The sequence below is a fragment of the Sinocyclocheilus grahami genome, unplaced genomic scaffold (assembly GCF_001515645.1).
Source record: "Sinocyclocheilus grahami isolate Dianchi unplaced genomic scaffold, SAMN03320097.WGS_v1.1 scaffold926.1, whole genome shotgun sequence".
NCBI classification, from domain to species: Eukaryota; Metazoa; Chordata; class Actinopteri; order Cypriniformes; family Cyprinidae; genus Sinocyclocheilus; species Sinocyclocheilus grahami.
The window spans coordinates 273,003-290,029 of record NW_015506105.1 but is presented as its reverse complement, the minus strand read 5'-3'; the positions used below and the strand labels follow the sequence as shown (position 1 = coordinate 290,029).

General features: G+C 36.1%; 1 protein-coding gene across 1 annotated transcript in view; it reads left to right on the top strand.

Annotated features, from left to right (window-relative positions):
• The window catches only part of LOC107564365 (netrin receptor UNC5C-like), a 228,145-nt gene that overhangs the window by 132,631 nt on the left and 78,487 nt on the right, over positions 1 to 17,027 (top strand). The window contains exon 6 of the mRNA XM_016249425.1: positions 10,293 to 10,473. Within this exon, the coding sequence (XP_016104911.1) occupies positions 10,293 to 10,473 (181 nt within the window). The remainder of the gene's footprint in view (positions 1 to 10,292; positions 10,474 to 17,027) is intronic.

Sequence of the window (17,027 nt, the reverse complement as noted above, 5' to 3'; positions counted from 1 at the left end):
GCCGCGATTAAGAAAGCTGACTCCACTGTGATGTGACCCTGTCTGTCTCTCACGCGCGCACACACACACGACTCGATACTCTACACGGCGCAAAACTCTGCATTTGAACAGTCAATAGCAAATACTTAAGCTATTAAGAAAACATACTTACAGTAGCTGATTCAGAATAAGCACCAGATTGTCATAGCAAAGTCGGAATTTACCCTTTTTTTTAGAAATAGCCTTTGCACAGCCAGCCTTGTAGGCTACTGGGTTCACAAAACTGTCATCCATAAAATGCGTTGCACAAATTCGGACATCTGGGTTGTGCTGTTCTGTTGTAAATAAATCTTAACCAGTGATTCCTCATTGCATCTACTTTCGGAAGGCCAAATAAAGTGCTTTTGCTTTCGCACAGAAACACACAGCGTCTCCCTGACATGGCTGCAACAACACTACTGTGGTTCCTGAAACCACGCCTTCTTTCTTTGCATGAACATTTGGGCAGAATTATGCAAATATTTCCACATCGTGACGTAGAGATGTGGGGGCGTGTTTGAATGAGGCGTTTTAGTCCGGTCTGGAGATAGAATAAATCCTTTTGTGGAAGACAACAAACAGACAACAAAATTGTGAAATATGTACCCACTGTTGGGTTTGTATTTGAATATATTCATAATCTTAATGTGGTAGTTGGTTTTTCAAGGGTTGTGGATGGTCAGACTTGGTGCAGTCCTACTTTAGTTAGACCGTTTGCTCGTCTATCAGTTATATGAGTTAAAGTTAACATGGTAGTTGGTTGAGCTGTTCTCAACATTGATAATAATAAGAGCAGCAAATCATCATATTAGAATGATTTCTGAAGGATCATGTGACACTGAAGACTGGAGTAATGGTGCTGAAAATTCAGCTTTGCATCACAGGAATAAAATACATTTTAAAATATGTTACAGTAGAAAACAGTTGATTTAAATTGTAATAATATTTCACTGTATTTCACTATATGTGTTCCAAAATATAGCCTGAAGTGCTTGAACAGCGCTCATATAGATATAATTAAGCCAATAAATAATGCATGTAATCATTAATCAAATGAAATCATTTATTTTGTAATATTCCATTATGCCAAAATATTAATAATCAAGATTTACGAGAAAAACAAATACTGGATTTAAATACTTTTCCTTTCATAAATTTCTGCATGCCATTTTTAGTAATAGTAGGCTTCGTTTCCCAGTGATGTTTGACTGAATGTTTTGTTTCTCTAAGAAGTTCATGAAAAGAGTTCATCCAGCTGAGCGAATTCCAGGGCGGATCTCTCTGTCTGTTCTCTGTGAAAATAGAAAATTCTCTTCACAGCGTTCCTCAAATATCTGTGTCTCACACATACACACACACACACACCTCAGCCTGCAGACGACACTGCTTGAAGGAGGCTGTCAGCCGCAGCGTCTGATCACAAAAAGATGAAAGAGACATAAACTGATTCTACTTTTACTATCTTTCTCTCTATCTCTGTGTAGATACAAAAGAAATCAGCTCAATGTGGCCTGGCATGATTGTTAGAAACACATTATTTCCAGATGATCCAATATGATTTATCATGATGAATTCGGAAGAGATAGCAGATCAAACTAAGAGCAGCATAAAGGCATAGTTCACAAATAAAAGAGTTACATTTTCACTAAAATGAAAATTCTGTCATCATTTATTCACCCTCTTGTCATTCCCAACTTGTATGACTTTCTTTCTTCCGTGAAGCACAAGCTCTGTGTGTGTGTGTGTGTGTGTGTGTGTGTGTGTGTGTGTTTCATCTTCTGTGCTTGTTTGAGTTCAAGGTGAGAGTAAATTCCAGGTGTCTGTAATAATTGCATCGGGTTGTGCTTCATATCCTCCACCACTGGAGTGTTATTAGTTGTTGAAATAGAGTCAGATTATTGATATCTGCAGGACGGATTCTGATGTTCTCAGTGTTGAGCTGTAGCTATGTTTATTCTATAGAGAGATACACAGGTTTGCTGCAAACTCAGATTCCAAATTGGACACAAGTGTGCAGATAATATACACAACCATTCCAAATTAACATACATTTAAATAGATTTGTCTGTTTGTTTTTTTATTTTCATGAGTCCCTTGTTTATCCTGAACAGTTAAACTTGCCGCTGTTCTTCAGATCCCACAAATTATTTGGTTTCCCTGCATCTTTTGCGTATTTGAACCCTTTCTAACAATAACTGTATGATTTTGAGATCCATCTTTTCACACTGAGGACAACTGAGGGACTCATACACAAATTTTGAACAGAATGTAGATGTGCACATTTTTCTTATTTTGCCTAAATATCATATTTTTTAAATTTAGTACTGCCCTTCAGAATCTACAGAAAATACTTACATGTTTCAGAAGACAAAATAAGTTCAATTTACCCTGATCTTCAAATTTACCTCCAGGCTCTTAATGCATCGTGTTTCTTCTGTAAAAATGCATTTTAGATTCTTTTTATTTTAGTTTTTGCTTAAAAATGTTCATTTTAATAGTTTTCCTTCCTCCATCTTTTTCCTTTTTGGTTTGACACTAATATAAGATAGTAAATATCTATTTTAAATATATAATATAAATTAGTAAATATGCATTTTTTTTCACTACACCTATGCTATAACTACTGTGCTCAGTTATGATTAGTTATGGATTGACCATAAGATTAGATGCAGACGAAAGCTTGCATTTTCCATCCTTATGAGTTATGTTTAATATTTCATCTGCTATACTAGGACTTCTATGCAGAGTGCATGGCAATATCATGCATTTTACATAACCTAGGTGGAAGTTGTAGCCAAAGTGGATTATTCCTCTCATTACATCCAAACTCTCCATCAGTTTCTTCGGTCCTTTGCATGAAGACATCCACAGCATTGCTGAATAAAGCGGTACAGGTGTGATCATCAGCTCGATCACTGAATACGCTGCATAATTCACGATAGCCCACTTAGCACAGATGTAGAGCACTTTAGCAGCATTGGTGAGTTCTTACAAGCCTCTGCTGAGAGCTCAGCCCCATGTACCTTCACCGAAGCCTATATATTACAGCCGCCCACTTCATTTCCCCTATGTAGTGTTCCTTGATTGCAAGGGCTCGACGATGCTTGCTTGAATCCACAATGAGACTGTGTACAATCTTCAGAGCTCATGAAAGGACGCAGGTTTCCTTTCTGAAGAGATGTGGGTTTAAAAAGGTTTAGGATGCTACAGAATTAGAGCTGTTATTGTGCTTTTTGGCTTCGCACACCTGGAGTTCTGCTGAGAAGAACTTCAGCAAATATATAAATGAGTTTTCTGTAGTATTGCAGGCAGTGTGTGAGAGTATGTTTTTATATGGGAGAATAAAACAACCTTAGACTTTACTGATAGTGTTAAAATACCTTCACTACAGGGTACAACATTCAGAATTAAAGAATCGTCTCCCTTTCAATTCATGAGAGTGAATTTGAATTGAATTGGCCATGACACACAGGAGGGTCATTGGAATCTGAAATGGAATGACAGAAAGAGGAACTGCTTAATTTATTACATCATATGAAATCTGTCTAGCTGTCTGTCCATCCTTCCATGTATAAATAAAAGTGTAACTCTAAGTATACTGCATACTCAACTGTCATTTTAACTAGAGTTAAATGGTCTAAAAATATCGAATGTTGTTTGAATGTTTAGAATGTTTTGAAAATAGTCAGTCAGACAGAAAGATTCTAAATACATAGATTCTAGATTCTAAATACAGTATAATATCTAAATAAATTCATACATATCTAAATACGTAAGATTCTAAAAACGGAGTTGGTCCCCCTTTGCACCCGTAACAGTTTCCACTCTTCTGGGAAGGCTTTGCACAAGCTTTTGGAGTGTTTCTGTGGGTTTCTGAGGTCAAGCACTGATGTTGGACGAGAAGGCTTTGCTTGCAGTCTCTGTTCCAGTTCATCCCTAAGGTGTTGGATGGGGTTGAGGTCAGGGCTTCCACACCATACTCGTCAACTCATTTCTTTATGGAGCTTGCTTTGTGCACTGGGGCACAGTCATTCTGGAATAGAAAAGGGCCTTCACTGAACTGTCCAAAATATCTTATTATGATTTCCCTTCACTGGAAATAAGTGGCCAGGCCCAACCCAAAAAAAAACAGCCCCATACCATTATCCTTCCTTCACCAAACATTATAGTTGGCACAATGCAGTCAGGCAGGTAACGTGATGCGTCACTTCCACAGAACAGGTTTCCACTGCTCCAGAGTCCAGTGTCGGCTGCTTTACACCACTTCATCCAACGTTTGGCATTGTACTTGTAATGTGATGTGAGGCTTGCATGCAACTGGAAACCCATTCATGAAGCTTCCGCAGCACAGTTTTTGTGTTGAGATTAATGCCAGTGGAAGTTTGGCACTCTTCAGCTATGGAATTAGCAGAGCGTTGGTGACTTTTACACACCATTCGCCCGTAGCATTCGGTGACCCGCTCTGTGACTTTACATGGTGTTCTGCTGTTGCTGTTCCTAAACACTTCTACTTTCCAATAACACCACTTACAGTGGAATATCTAACAGGGCTGAAATATCACAAACTGAACGACCCATTTTTAAACACCTGTGGCAATGGGTCTGATTGAAACACCTGAATTCAGTAATTAAGACATGTGTCCATATAGTGATATATTCATTGTTCGTGAGTAGACTTTAATGTTGTCAGTTTCAGTCATCTATCAGATAGATAGATAGATAGATAGATAGATAGATACAGGCGTGAATATTGCATGTTTCACATTATATTAATTACATAAATACAGAGTTCTGGCATGAAACTCTAGATGGCGCAGTCCAATAGGTCTAACTCAATCTGATCTAATGACATCATTATCACATGGCACAGCTGATTGGTTTTCTCCTGTATCAGTAGCCAATGAGCTCACTGCTCAATATTCAGATACCTGGCTTTTGTTTGCTGTAGCAGTTCGCAGCGCACTTCAGAAACCCTCCACCTTCCCCAGCACCACCTGTATAAATCTCCTACGAGGTGATTCATGTATGCTATGGGGGGTATTCATACGTGTTATATGTGCAGCAGCAGTATTTCCTACATGCTCACAGGAGCATGTTGTGGATGTATTGGCAGTAGCAAGTCTCGGTACTTGCTCTGCCACAGAAGCAGCAGCAGCGTAGCAGATCTGTTCCGCCAAGACCAAATACATTAACATTGTCATGTACATTACCATGCTAATCCCTCTGAGAGTTATCATGACAGAAATGTACTTCATAGACATGCTTAATCTCTAATAACTCCATTCTGCTCTCTGTTTGTTCTGTTGTGTTTCTTTGTCTGGATACAGCACTGTTCACACGCTGTGTGGGATAGTTTTTTGGTATCAGAGCATTTTAATGAGTATGAGTACAGGAGCGCAGTATCTGTGTCGGTGCATCCCTACTTCCAAGTAATGCAATTAATGTTGTTTAAACCTTCAGATGTGCACATTTACACATTCACTAGTTTCTCAACCTTCAGATCAACATAAAAACTTCTCTTTGATGGGGACAGTGTTTATTTTAAAAATCAAATATCCATCACCTACACACACAGATGCATAAATACACATCTATTTTGGCACGAAGAAAAAGCAATTATCTGAGAGATATTCAAATATTTCACAAAACTTCCTGATTGGTTTTGCTTTCAGCCTGTGTGTGTGTGTGTTTGTGTGTGTTTGGTTGTTGATTCTGCGTTTGCCCGGCGGGTACAGGAACTCTGTTCTGGCGGTAAACACCAACAGGAGAAAATGAGCAGGTGCGTGAAGAGCGTCTCTCTGCCTCTTTCATCCTGATCAGCAGACGAGTCCCTGCAGAGAGAAATCAGGCCGTCCAGAAACAGCCGTGATTGAGCCGAATGTGAGCTTCACAGAGACACGGCTGCGAGAGATAAGGACCAAATGTCAGTCACGCTCAAAGAGAGAGCACTACAAACATGCCGTTTACACACGGGTGAACGTACACTACTCATCGAAAGTTGGACACACTTTTCACTCAGTGAGTTTTGTTATTTTACACATTTTAGAGTAGTTGTAAAGTAATCAAAACTACAGTATTGTGTCTTTTGGAGAAATTATGGTGTTTGCCTGTGCAAAGTCTGGTCTCTAAATAAGATTCAGCTCCCTTTTTTAGTTTAACCCGTTTTTAGTCGTTTTGATCTGGAGAATGATTTTCTTTTTCTTAAAAATGCCAGTTAATTTTATTGCATTGGACTAAAACTTATTGACACGGTATAACAACTTCCCAAAAAACTTCTTTTTTTTTTTTTTACTTTTTGGGGATTTTTTCCCCACCTTTCACACATGTGGTGTTCCTGGTCAAAAATGACCAGCCTAAAAAAAATTCTAATTTTCCTATATTATTAACAAATCTTGGATTAAGTCTTTTTATCAACTTCTTGAAATAAGTGAAATAAGTACATTTGACAAAAAGATTGAATCCAAGATTTGGTGATAATATAGCACAATTTACTAATAATTTTTCAAAGGCAGGTCATTTTTGACCAGGAACAGCAAATTAGGTGAAGGATTTTCAGCACAGCAAAAGGGTTAAGTCATTTGTTGCTCGTTTGTGTCACCCATTAGGCTAAAATTGTAAGTGTGCCATAAAGTTAAATTTTAGGGTTAGAGAGTTTATTTGAATCCAAACTTTTAATTTTGAGCAATCGTAATATGGAGATCTAGTCTTAGCAAAGTCTGAGCTTTTCGAACAGTATTGAATAAATTTCCATATATGCATGCTTCTTATATATGTAGCGTCTGGACCACTCAAACACACAATATATATTTTGTTAGCTAGATTTAACAAATACTCTGTAACACCCCAGGAAGCCGAACAGGCCCCTGGTTCCATGGCAGCCCTGACACCCGATACATTTACGACCTCCTGGAATTTAGGTGAAGAAAATCGCTTCCTTGCCCATAAGGAAAATCCACAAGGGAAGGACTTTTCTTTGCTAATTAATTAATTGGAAAACCTTTCTTTGAATGAACACACATGATCCTTCAGGTCATTGGGTATATTATTGTCATCGTGTATTTTGTCTTTGAAATTGTATACTGTTATGCAGGCTTATAATCGAAACACACTCCTGTCAGCTTACATATATATATCCCTTCCATGCTTAGTATCTATGAATTCGTATTCGGATGATCTAATTGAGAGTGTATATTGTATGTTTACACCTACACAACATATTAGTGTTCTAAGAGTCTGTAATAATTTTTATCCGAGTTTCATATGCAAATTACCATGCTTTCAAACAAAGGGCCATAAAAACACCCCAGTATCTCAGAACCCCCACTTGAGATTCCGGACTTCCTCATTGGACAAGCCCATCTTGAGAGGCATGAATCTTTGCAGGCTTTAAAGGCCACACTTCATGTGACCCGCCCAGTCGGTGGTTCTGTTAGGTTTCGATAAGACGCTCCAACGCTCCAGAACATCATAAGCTCGTGCCAGGCTTCGGCCTTGTCCTTTCCCTTCATCAAGATCCTCTGACTCAAAACTGGTTCTTTTCATTGACCAACTTCAGCAAAGATCAACTGGAAACTTCAGATTACATCAAACCTCTCTTTCAGACAGATGAGACATGCAAGCCTTAAGATTGCATCAGGAATCTCTTTCAGACAGACGAGACTCGCAAGTATCAAACTTAGTCTTATTAATTGATACATTAAGTATCATTTGCACCTTTTTACAAAGGTGTGTTTGAACTAAAAATCTGACGTTTCCCTCAGGCGTAGATCTGCTGAATACCATAATTAATTATAACTAGTTATGATTAATTATTCATATTTCCTCATGAGCTGATTCGTTACATATAATAAATACAAATTAAATATGTTTTGTAAAGAAATTCATACTTTACACTGTCAAAAATTAAGTTTCTTTACTGCATCTTTGATCTCATGAAGAACCTTTAAAATCCATGGAAACTTTCTATTCCAGAAAAGCTTCTTAATAGTGGAAAAAGGTTCTACAGTTTTTAAAAAATGTTCTTCACACTAAGAAAAAAGTTGAACTTTTAAGAACATAAACTGATCACTGAAATGTTCTTTGGGGAACCGTGTTGGTATGTTCTATGGCATTGCTGCAAAAAATAAAATAAATAAATAATTTTGAGGATTTTAAGCTTAAAATGACAATACAAGCTTATTGAGAACAGCTATCACATACAAGAGTGTGTGTGTGTGTGTGTGTGTGTGTGTGTGTGTGTGTGTGTGTGTGTGTGTGTGTGTGTGTGTGTGTGTGTGTGTGTGTGTGTGTGTGAGAGCGTCTGTGTGTGTGTGTGTGTGTGTGTGTGTGTGTGTGTGTGTGTGTGTGTGTGTGTGAGAACCTGTGGGGCCGTGAAGGCGCTCATTTTCTGATAATGCTATTGTAGAAAGATGTGCGCGTGTGTTGAGGTGACAAAAGCACTCAATACAGTAATCTGAAGGTTTAGTTTGACAGCTGGGATTTGGGTTACCTTTGCTAGATGTAATGAGGTGAAATGTATAGGGAAGTGTGCGTGCACGCACGAGTGCTAATATGTGTGACGCGTTTATCACAGCTGGAGAGCATGAGCAGCTGATTGGGTGAGTTTCCCTCCTGCTGAGCCAATGAGAGGGTGATATTTTTACCCTATTCCCTCTCAGCAGCCTTCAGGTACACCGCTGTGACACATTTACACACGCAAACACACAAGTCTGCGTCTCGCTCGCCTGATTGACATACCGTTGCGTTAATGCATCCGATGTATACAGTATGTAAAGAGCTTGTAATGCGAAGGCTACGTTCTCACTGAGCGGCAGCACTGATGACTTCTCAACAGTTTCTGTATGTGGAGACATGTCTATCTCTGTTGTAAACCTAGGCAGCATTTTAAGGCATCATTGACTTGGCTGTTCCAAACTGTAGGCAGGATAATGATGCCACCCTGTAAGAAACCTCATTTCAGACCAATTCTAAGGCAGCGCTGCATTCATTAAAAAATCCCAGAATGCACTGGTGTTAACTCAGTGAAAAAAAAATAGTCAGGAGAAAGTATAATGTCTCTTCTGCTCACCAAGGCTGCATTTATTTAATCAAAAATACAGTAAGAACAGTAATATTATGAAATATAATTATCATTTCATAGAGCTGTTTTCTATGTGAATATATTTTAAAATGTAATTTATTTATTTGATGCAAAGCTGATTTTTCAGCATCATTACTCCAGTCTTCAGTGTCACATGATCCTTCAGAAATCATTATAAAATGCTGATTTGCTGCTTATCAGAATTGTGCTACTTCATATTTTTGTGGAAACCGTGGTACTTTTTTAGGATTCTTTGAATGAATATATATTTTGTGACAAAGTCTTTACTCTAATTTTTTATTGATTTAATCAATAAAAGTGTCAATTTTAACTATATGTGTGTGTGTGTGTGTGTGTGTGTGTGTGTACATACACACACACACACACACGCACACATACATATGTTTCTTTCAGTATTTCATTCTGATAGCAATAGAATTGCTAAAAAAAAATTTAAATGAAAATTGACTATTTTATCCAATACTTATGTGCTTATTAGAGTTATTTTGAATAATTTGATTAAAAAATGTTAATCAGAATGAAGGCAAATCTTTTTTTTTATTTTATCACTTTTTAATGTTATTTACTTACTGCAGCATATCTCATAATTTCTGTAAAATTCTTTTCAAAACACAGATCTTCCTTGCATTGAAACTTGAATTAAAAAATGTGTAAGAAAATGACAGTCGGCAACAGCTGGTTGGTCGAGATGTGATTGGTCAGTTATGTTTTCAAGGCAGTTGTGTAGTGAACTTTCTGCTATTTAAAGTCCTTTGATTTTGTGATGTCCTCAAGATGCTCTTCAAGCTAAACCACCAGCCACTTCCTGTTTCTCCTCTATGTTTCCTTGAAATATTACCAGACCACTTTTGTGATTAAACACTGTGTCCAAAAATATCCTCACAAGTCTTTTGCCTGCATGCAATTTCCTTTTAATGTCTCTGCAATGTTCTTTTTCTAAAATGTGTGCTATCGTTTTACAAAATTGCTCAAGCTCTGAGTCAGTCTTGCCCTGAGGAGTTAGCTTTGAAGCTAATTACAACGTTTGATAATTTCAGACGCATAGGGGGAATTAATGCATGTACGGGACAGAGATTGCATGACGACGTCCTGATATTGCGAGTCCCGGAACGGCCCATCAGGTGTAGCCGTATGGATTTCACTAATGGCTTCTCATCTTTCTGTCTCTGTGCAGGTGGAATGGCTGAAGAACGAAGAGATTATCGATCCTGCAGACGATCGGAATTTCTACATCACTATCGATCATAACCTGATCATCAAACAGGCGCGGCTTTCTGACACCGCTAACTACACCTGCGTCGCTAAGAACATCGTTGCTAAGAGACGAAGCACCACGGCTACAGTGATTGTCTATGGTGAGTTTGGTGTTACTTGTGTTCATGGAATAAATGTGCCGTGATACGGTGAAGGTTTCAACAGACATGAAATAGAAATCTAATAATTAATTAATATAAAATGTAAAATTAGTGTTAAAAATTTATTAATTTTACACAAAAATAAAAAGCATGAAATCAAAAACCATGTCTAAAAAAAAGTCCAAAAAGCATAGCCATATTAATAATACAAATAGACGGAAAATTACAAAGAAGGCTGCAGACTATGAGGGTAAAAAAAAAGCAAATGTGAGATAAAAACAATTAGGAGATTTAAAAAAAAAAAAAAGATTAGACACTGAAGAAGCAACTTTTGTATTGTTTTGTTTTCTTTCATTTTCCAGCTTCATAGTGTGCAGGCCTTTTTCACCTATTTATATGAAAATTATATATTAAAGTTAATATTAAATTGAATTAACATAATATTAATAATAATTGTAATTATTTAATATAATATGATTATATAATATAATTACATTAATTTATAGTCATAATATTAAAATAAATACATATATTAAATTAAAATAAACACATTTTACAATAAAACTGACAACAACAACAACAAATATGTTTAATTAGTTTGTCTGCATGTAACTGACTCCAGATAACCGTGAAGTGAATGTGTTGTTAAATTATTGAAATATTAACTATAAATTTCAACATGCACTTCAAACACTTTATATTCTCAGCAACACTCCTTGACTGATTTTTAATGTTTCATTTGTTTTGTGATTTCTGAAGTGATTTCTGAATAATAGAATATTTGTACAGTGTCCCAACTTTTTTGGAATTGGGTTTGTACATAGAATTTTATATATTGTTATTTTTGTGACATTTGCCTTTTAATACTATGATGAATATGGTTTTGAACATGTGTTTGACTATATACTTTTTATGGTAGAAATACACCATTCAGAATTGACACTTTTTGATTTGTTTATTCAATGATAAATTGAATGATAAATTTGTCAATAATTAATCAGTGTATTAGATTTGTTGTATTGCTTGTTTAAACTTTTTAAACATTTTTGAAAAGGTAAAAATATTTCTTGGATTAAAGTCACAATGGAACTGAAGTAGCGACAGATCTTTTCTTCTGTAAAGTGATGTATGGATTATCAAAAGAGAAAAAGTGTAGGGAAGGGCCTTGGTTCTATGTGTAGGTTGTTGATTGGCTGTTGAGATGTGGGTGTGGCATTCAAAATGATATGCAGATGAGCATGAGCTTGCAGGGGCAGAGTTTAAAGCAGACTAATGATTGGAGGATTCCTGCATCCTTCACCAGAGAGAATCTGTCGATGTCACCAAAAGATCTAGTTACGACATTTTGATTAACCATTAAAATAAAAAATTAAGCACATGCACATATGAATTGTTCACAATAAGCTCTATAATATGCTTTTAGAAAATAGATACAGTGAGTTTTCATTTCATGCCCATTTAAAAAGAAAAAGAAAAAAATACTTTTGTAACCAGCGGCTTGTGAGCTACAGTTTCTGGGAAGGTTTTTTTTTTTTTGGCAGGCTTGACCACGGTCAAGTGGGAGAAGAGCTTTCAGAAAATTCATTAAAAAGTTTCCAGCTTGTAATTATAAGTTTGACGAGGACATGAATGAACCATTTTTTTACTAGCTAGGAACTCATAATTACGGTAATTTCGACATGGTGTGAATGCATCTTTACAGCACTTCTTTTTCTTCTTCTTTTCAACACCTTTAAGCAATTAATTTAACAAAAAGAGCTTGTACAAACTCTATTCAAAAGTTGTTTTGTAGATCATTTTAGTCTTAGGTGTGCTATCCAGCTTTGTTTTTCATACTGTATGACATACTGACTTACTGTAACTTTAAATAGAAATGTAGCAATACATCTGGAAAATTTCTTGATTTTTACAGTGCTTGTCTCATTTGCGTACTGAAATTTGATTGATTGTTGTTTACATCTCTTTTACATGATCTGTATTGGATATATATCTCTAACTGTTATTCTACTTAGAAATGGGGTATGAATTAGTAATCGCAACAAATCTCTTATTCTTTGGGGAGAGGATGATTGCATATGTTAGGCAAACTATTGTTAAACCAGTGTTATAATAGATAACTAAAATTAAAATCATAAAAAATATGTTACATAAAAAAAATAAACACTAACTAAAACCGAATAATATATAAAAAAAAACTTTCACTTTTATTTCAGCTAGTTGCCAAAGCAACATTTCTCATTTCTATTTTGTTTAACTTGATGTAGTAAAATAACTAAAACAGAAATAAAAAATAAACAAAACGGTGTAGATCTATTTAAAAACATAAATAAAAAATTAAATCGAAAATTTTAAATATATATAAAAAATAGTATCTTGATACTAAAATAATGCTGTCAAACATAAAATGAACATCATAAAATACTACTTTTATTCCATAAAATTGTGACACACGGCAATCAACATAATTCTGACACTTTCTACAGCTTGTCAGGAAGTGAATAATCTCATTCAATTTTCCCAGATTTTACATGAATTTTATATATTATTATATATATTATATATTATTATAACACATGAAAAATTGCAGCTTGACCTCCTGAGGGGGACGAATGCCATTTTCTGAAGGTAAAGCACCTCCTTTCACTTACCCTTTGTTTAGAAAATAATCAAAACTGACTTTTTTTAAAGAGTCAAGCCATAATTTGTACCCAATTTGCTTTCACTGCTTTTCTTTACAGCATTGGAAGCATTTCCTTCAGTTCTCTCCATTGTACTTAATATCCCTGATAATACCAGGTCCAGCTGTGATAAATTGCTGTATGGTCTGTTCAGGTGTGTTACAGAGGTGACTCATAGTTCTCATGCACACAATTTAGCAAAAAGCCCTTCAGATTTTCACCCATTGCTCACATTAAAGTGGCACACACCCCAGCCTTCTCCATGATTTTATTTGTATTTTACATTTTAATTCTTCTGCAGATTTTCTCTCTTGACAGTTTTCTTCGTTGTATTGATGTATTTCCTATTGAAAAGTAAGTCAAGGTAGGACATATTATTAATTTATAAAAAAAATTATATATATATATATATTCTATTTTAATACACTTTAAAATGTAATTTATTCCTGTGATCAAAGCTACATCATTACTCCAGTCTTCAGTGTCACATGATCCTTCAGAAATCATTCTAATATGCTGATTTATTATCTTTAATATTTTACATTTTATATATAATTTCAGTTTAATATAATTGTAAAATATTTTTGATAATTTATCATAATAATAATAGTAATAATAATAATATTTTATTTATAGACAAATATCTGCTAAAAAGTAATGTAGTGAACTTTCAAGGGTACACTATCTTATACATTCAATTATGTTAATTTTTATCAGTTTCACCCGGAAATATCAGCAAGTTCTCAGGATGTTGTTTGTGCTGAAGTGTGTCTTAATGACACTTTAACAGTTTACATCTTACCTCGCTAATGAATGCGAGCGCACTGTCTGTCAATCTTATCAAGGAGTTTTACAGAGTATCTCAAACTCAACAAGCACAATCACACACACACACACACATGTGCAAACAACTTCTACATGTGAAAAGTGTTCGCCACTGATCACCCGCTGATGATTACTCTGACAGGAGCTCTGTGAGTGCGTGTTTGTGTTTTTAGCATCTGTCACGCGTGTCACTGCACTCGCACACTTATCAATTACTCCTGCATCTGTAAAACACTCAGTCAGAGCCCAGAGTCGAGCACGTCTCTCGCACCACTGAACGTTTAATAGCTTGTCATCATTTCGAAAGATAGAAATGGTCTGTTTTTGCATCTGAAAACCAGAGCCACTCTATTTCTTGACCTAGATTCTCCAAGCATGAGATCTGTTGTACTCCAAACTTTTGCAGTTGTGAACTTGGTCTTCAGTGAAGCAGTCAGCGGTTGTAATATTTCTGTATTTTGATGTGTGAGAGATTTGGTGAATATGAGTGAATGTTGCTGTCTGAATGAGTGTCTGATGTGCCGGACTAGTTTTGCTCAGGCAAACATGGCCTGATGTTTTCTGAATGAATGTTTTCAGATTTATGTTCTGTAAAGGGTTTAGCTGGTTCTGTTAGCATCTGTCACGCGTGTCACTGCACTCGCACACTTATCAATTACTCCTGCATCTGTAAAACACTCAGTCAGAGCCCAGAGTCGAGCACGTCTCTCACACCACTGAACGTTTAATAGCTTGTCATCATTTTGAAAGATAGAAATGGTCTGTTTTTGCATCTGAAAACAAAGCCTTCATCTAAGCCTTCTAATTTAGAAGTTAATTTAAAAACTGCATTATGTGCAATTTACATGTTTGCATACATTTTTTTAAGTTGAGTGTTGCTTGTTGTATTTAAAAATAAATATCAATTAAATTTAAGTTTGGGTTCTGTTGTTAAAGGTGGGGTAAGCGATTTCTGGTAGCCAATACTGACATTTGAAATCACCAAAACATACACGCCACTACCCCAAAAGGGTCTCGCCCCTATTTTGACAGCTCCGCCCCACGCATACGTACGCAACCCAGGCAACGATTAGTTCTGTGAAACAAAGCAAAACCAATGTTACACCATGTCTACACTGGATGCGAGTGGCGCGGTGCGACAAAATACTATAGAACTCATTATAATGAGTGATGCTGTCTTTCACCATAGATATATATACATATCTATGGTCTACACTGGATGCGGCACGACACGACATGACACGACAAATCCCCGACAGAAAACTGCTGCTGCGTTCTGTTCATGATGTATTGACACAAATTTCAAATGATTTTCAATGGTCGCTTTGTCGCGTCCAGTGTACTAGACAGACTTTAGCTGTTGCGGCACAGATACGGTGTTACTCACCTATCGAGAAGAAACAAAGCAACCTCGGCGTCCGATCGCAGGCCTTCCGCTCCTTGAGTTCTCTCCAGCGCTGGAAAGCTGATCCCATATTTACACGGGTCCTACTTCTTGCCTTAAGCCTTCTTTTGTTCCACAGACGGTTTCCTCTTTTGTTTTTTATCCGCCATCTCTATCTTTCTATCGCTCGCCTCGGCTAATGTCCGTCCTGTGCACTGAACACTCTCTCCTCCACATCATGAGTAGACACGCCCCTTACTGCTGATTGGCTACAAGTTTGTTTTGCTAGTCGGCCCGAATCAGTTTTCTAAAGCGTTTTTGGAAAATCGCTTACCCCACCTTTAACTGTAACCTTATAGGCTAGTAGGCCTAATGTAAAAGGGCTCATTAGAGCATAAGCCAAGGTAGATTTTTATCGCTAAGAAAATTTGAATTATAACTGAATTTATTTTATTATTATAGCAATTTGTTCAGTAAACCACTGTCTAATAAAAAAAAAAAACAGTTTTAAGTTTAGTTTTTCCCCCTGCTGTACCGAAACTGTACCGAACCGTGACATAAAAACCAAGGTACATACCTAACCGTCATGTTTGTGTACCGTTACACCCCTACTATCTATCTATCTATCTATCTATCTATCTTATAAACCTATAAAGTTTTATTTGTTTGCATACAAAAAATCTTTTGAACTTTTCAGGCTATCATTCCAGGATTTTTTGTCCTGCAATTCTGTGTCCTGTTTTCTAATTCAACTTTGGGAATTGATTTGGCATTTAACAGGAATTCTCAATGGGATACACTGAGACAAAATAAAATTGACTTACTTTTACCTTTACAAATCAGTATAAGGGTATGCAAATCCCTAGTTAGGGTGCATTAATCAGAGGAAGAGCTGTGGCTGTTGTGAAGATGAGCATTTTCACCTCTCATGGGATTTTGGCTGCTTTGGTGTCCTGCCCTGTTTTCATTGGTAATCTTCACTGATTAAAGGTCTCTGAAAGCAGGACTGCATGTGTGTGTGGGCATGTCAGATGGTATCTGATGCCTATGAAATGATTTTTCTCCAGTGCTTGTTCCTGTAATCCTCGCCTCCTCATCAAAGTGGATTTAGTGACTGTGTTTTGGGGTTTGGTCTTTCCTGAGCGATGTCACGCTTGAGATCAGCTCACTAATGCTGGGCGTTTAGTTAGCTTTGGCTCAAAACACAAGTGTGTCAGTGTGTGTGAGTGATTTTACTGTGGGTTTTAAGTGGTGTTTGCTAAAACATCATTGTTGTGCCTACTTAAAGGGATAGTTGAGCCAAAAATGAAAATTCTGTCATCATTTGCTCATTTACATTTATGCATTTTCATTTATCTTATCCTCTCATGTTTTTCCAAATCTGACTTTCTTTCTTCTCTGAAACATAAAAATAATATTTATTAATTTAAATTGTATGGTGAACTATCCTTTTAAGGATTTGAACAAACCCCAAACAACTTTGGCAAGTAATTGTCTTGCACTTAATCTCTTACAATCTCTTGGTGTTTATATGTATATATATATATATATATATATATATATATATATATATATATATATATATATATATATATATATATATATATATATATATATATATATATATATATATATATATATATATATATATATATATATATATACTA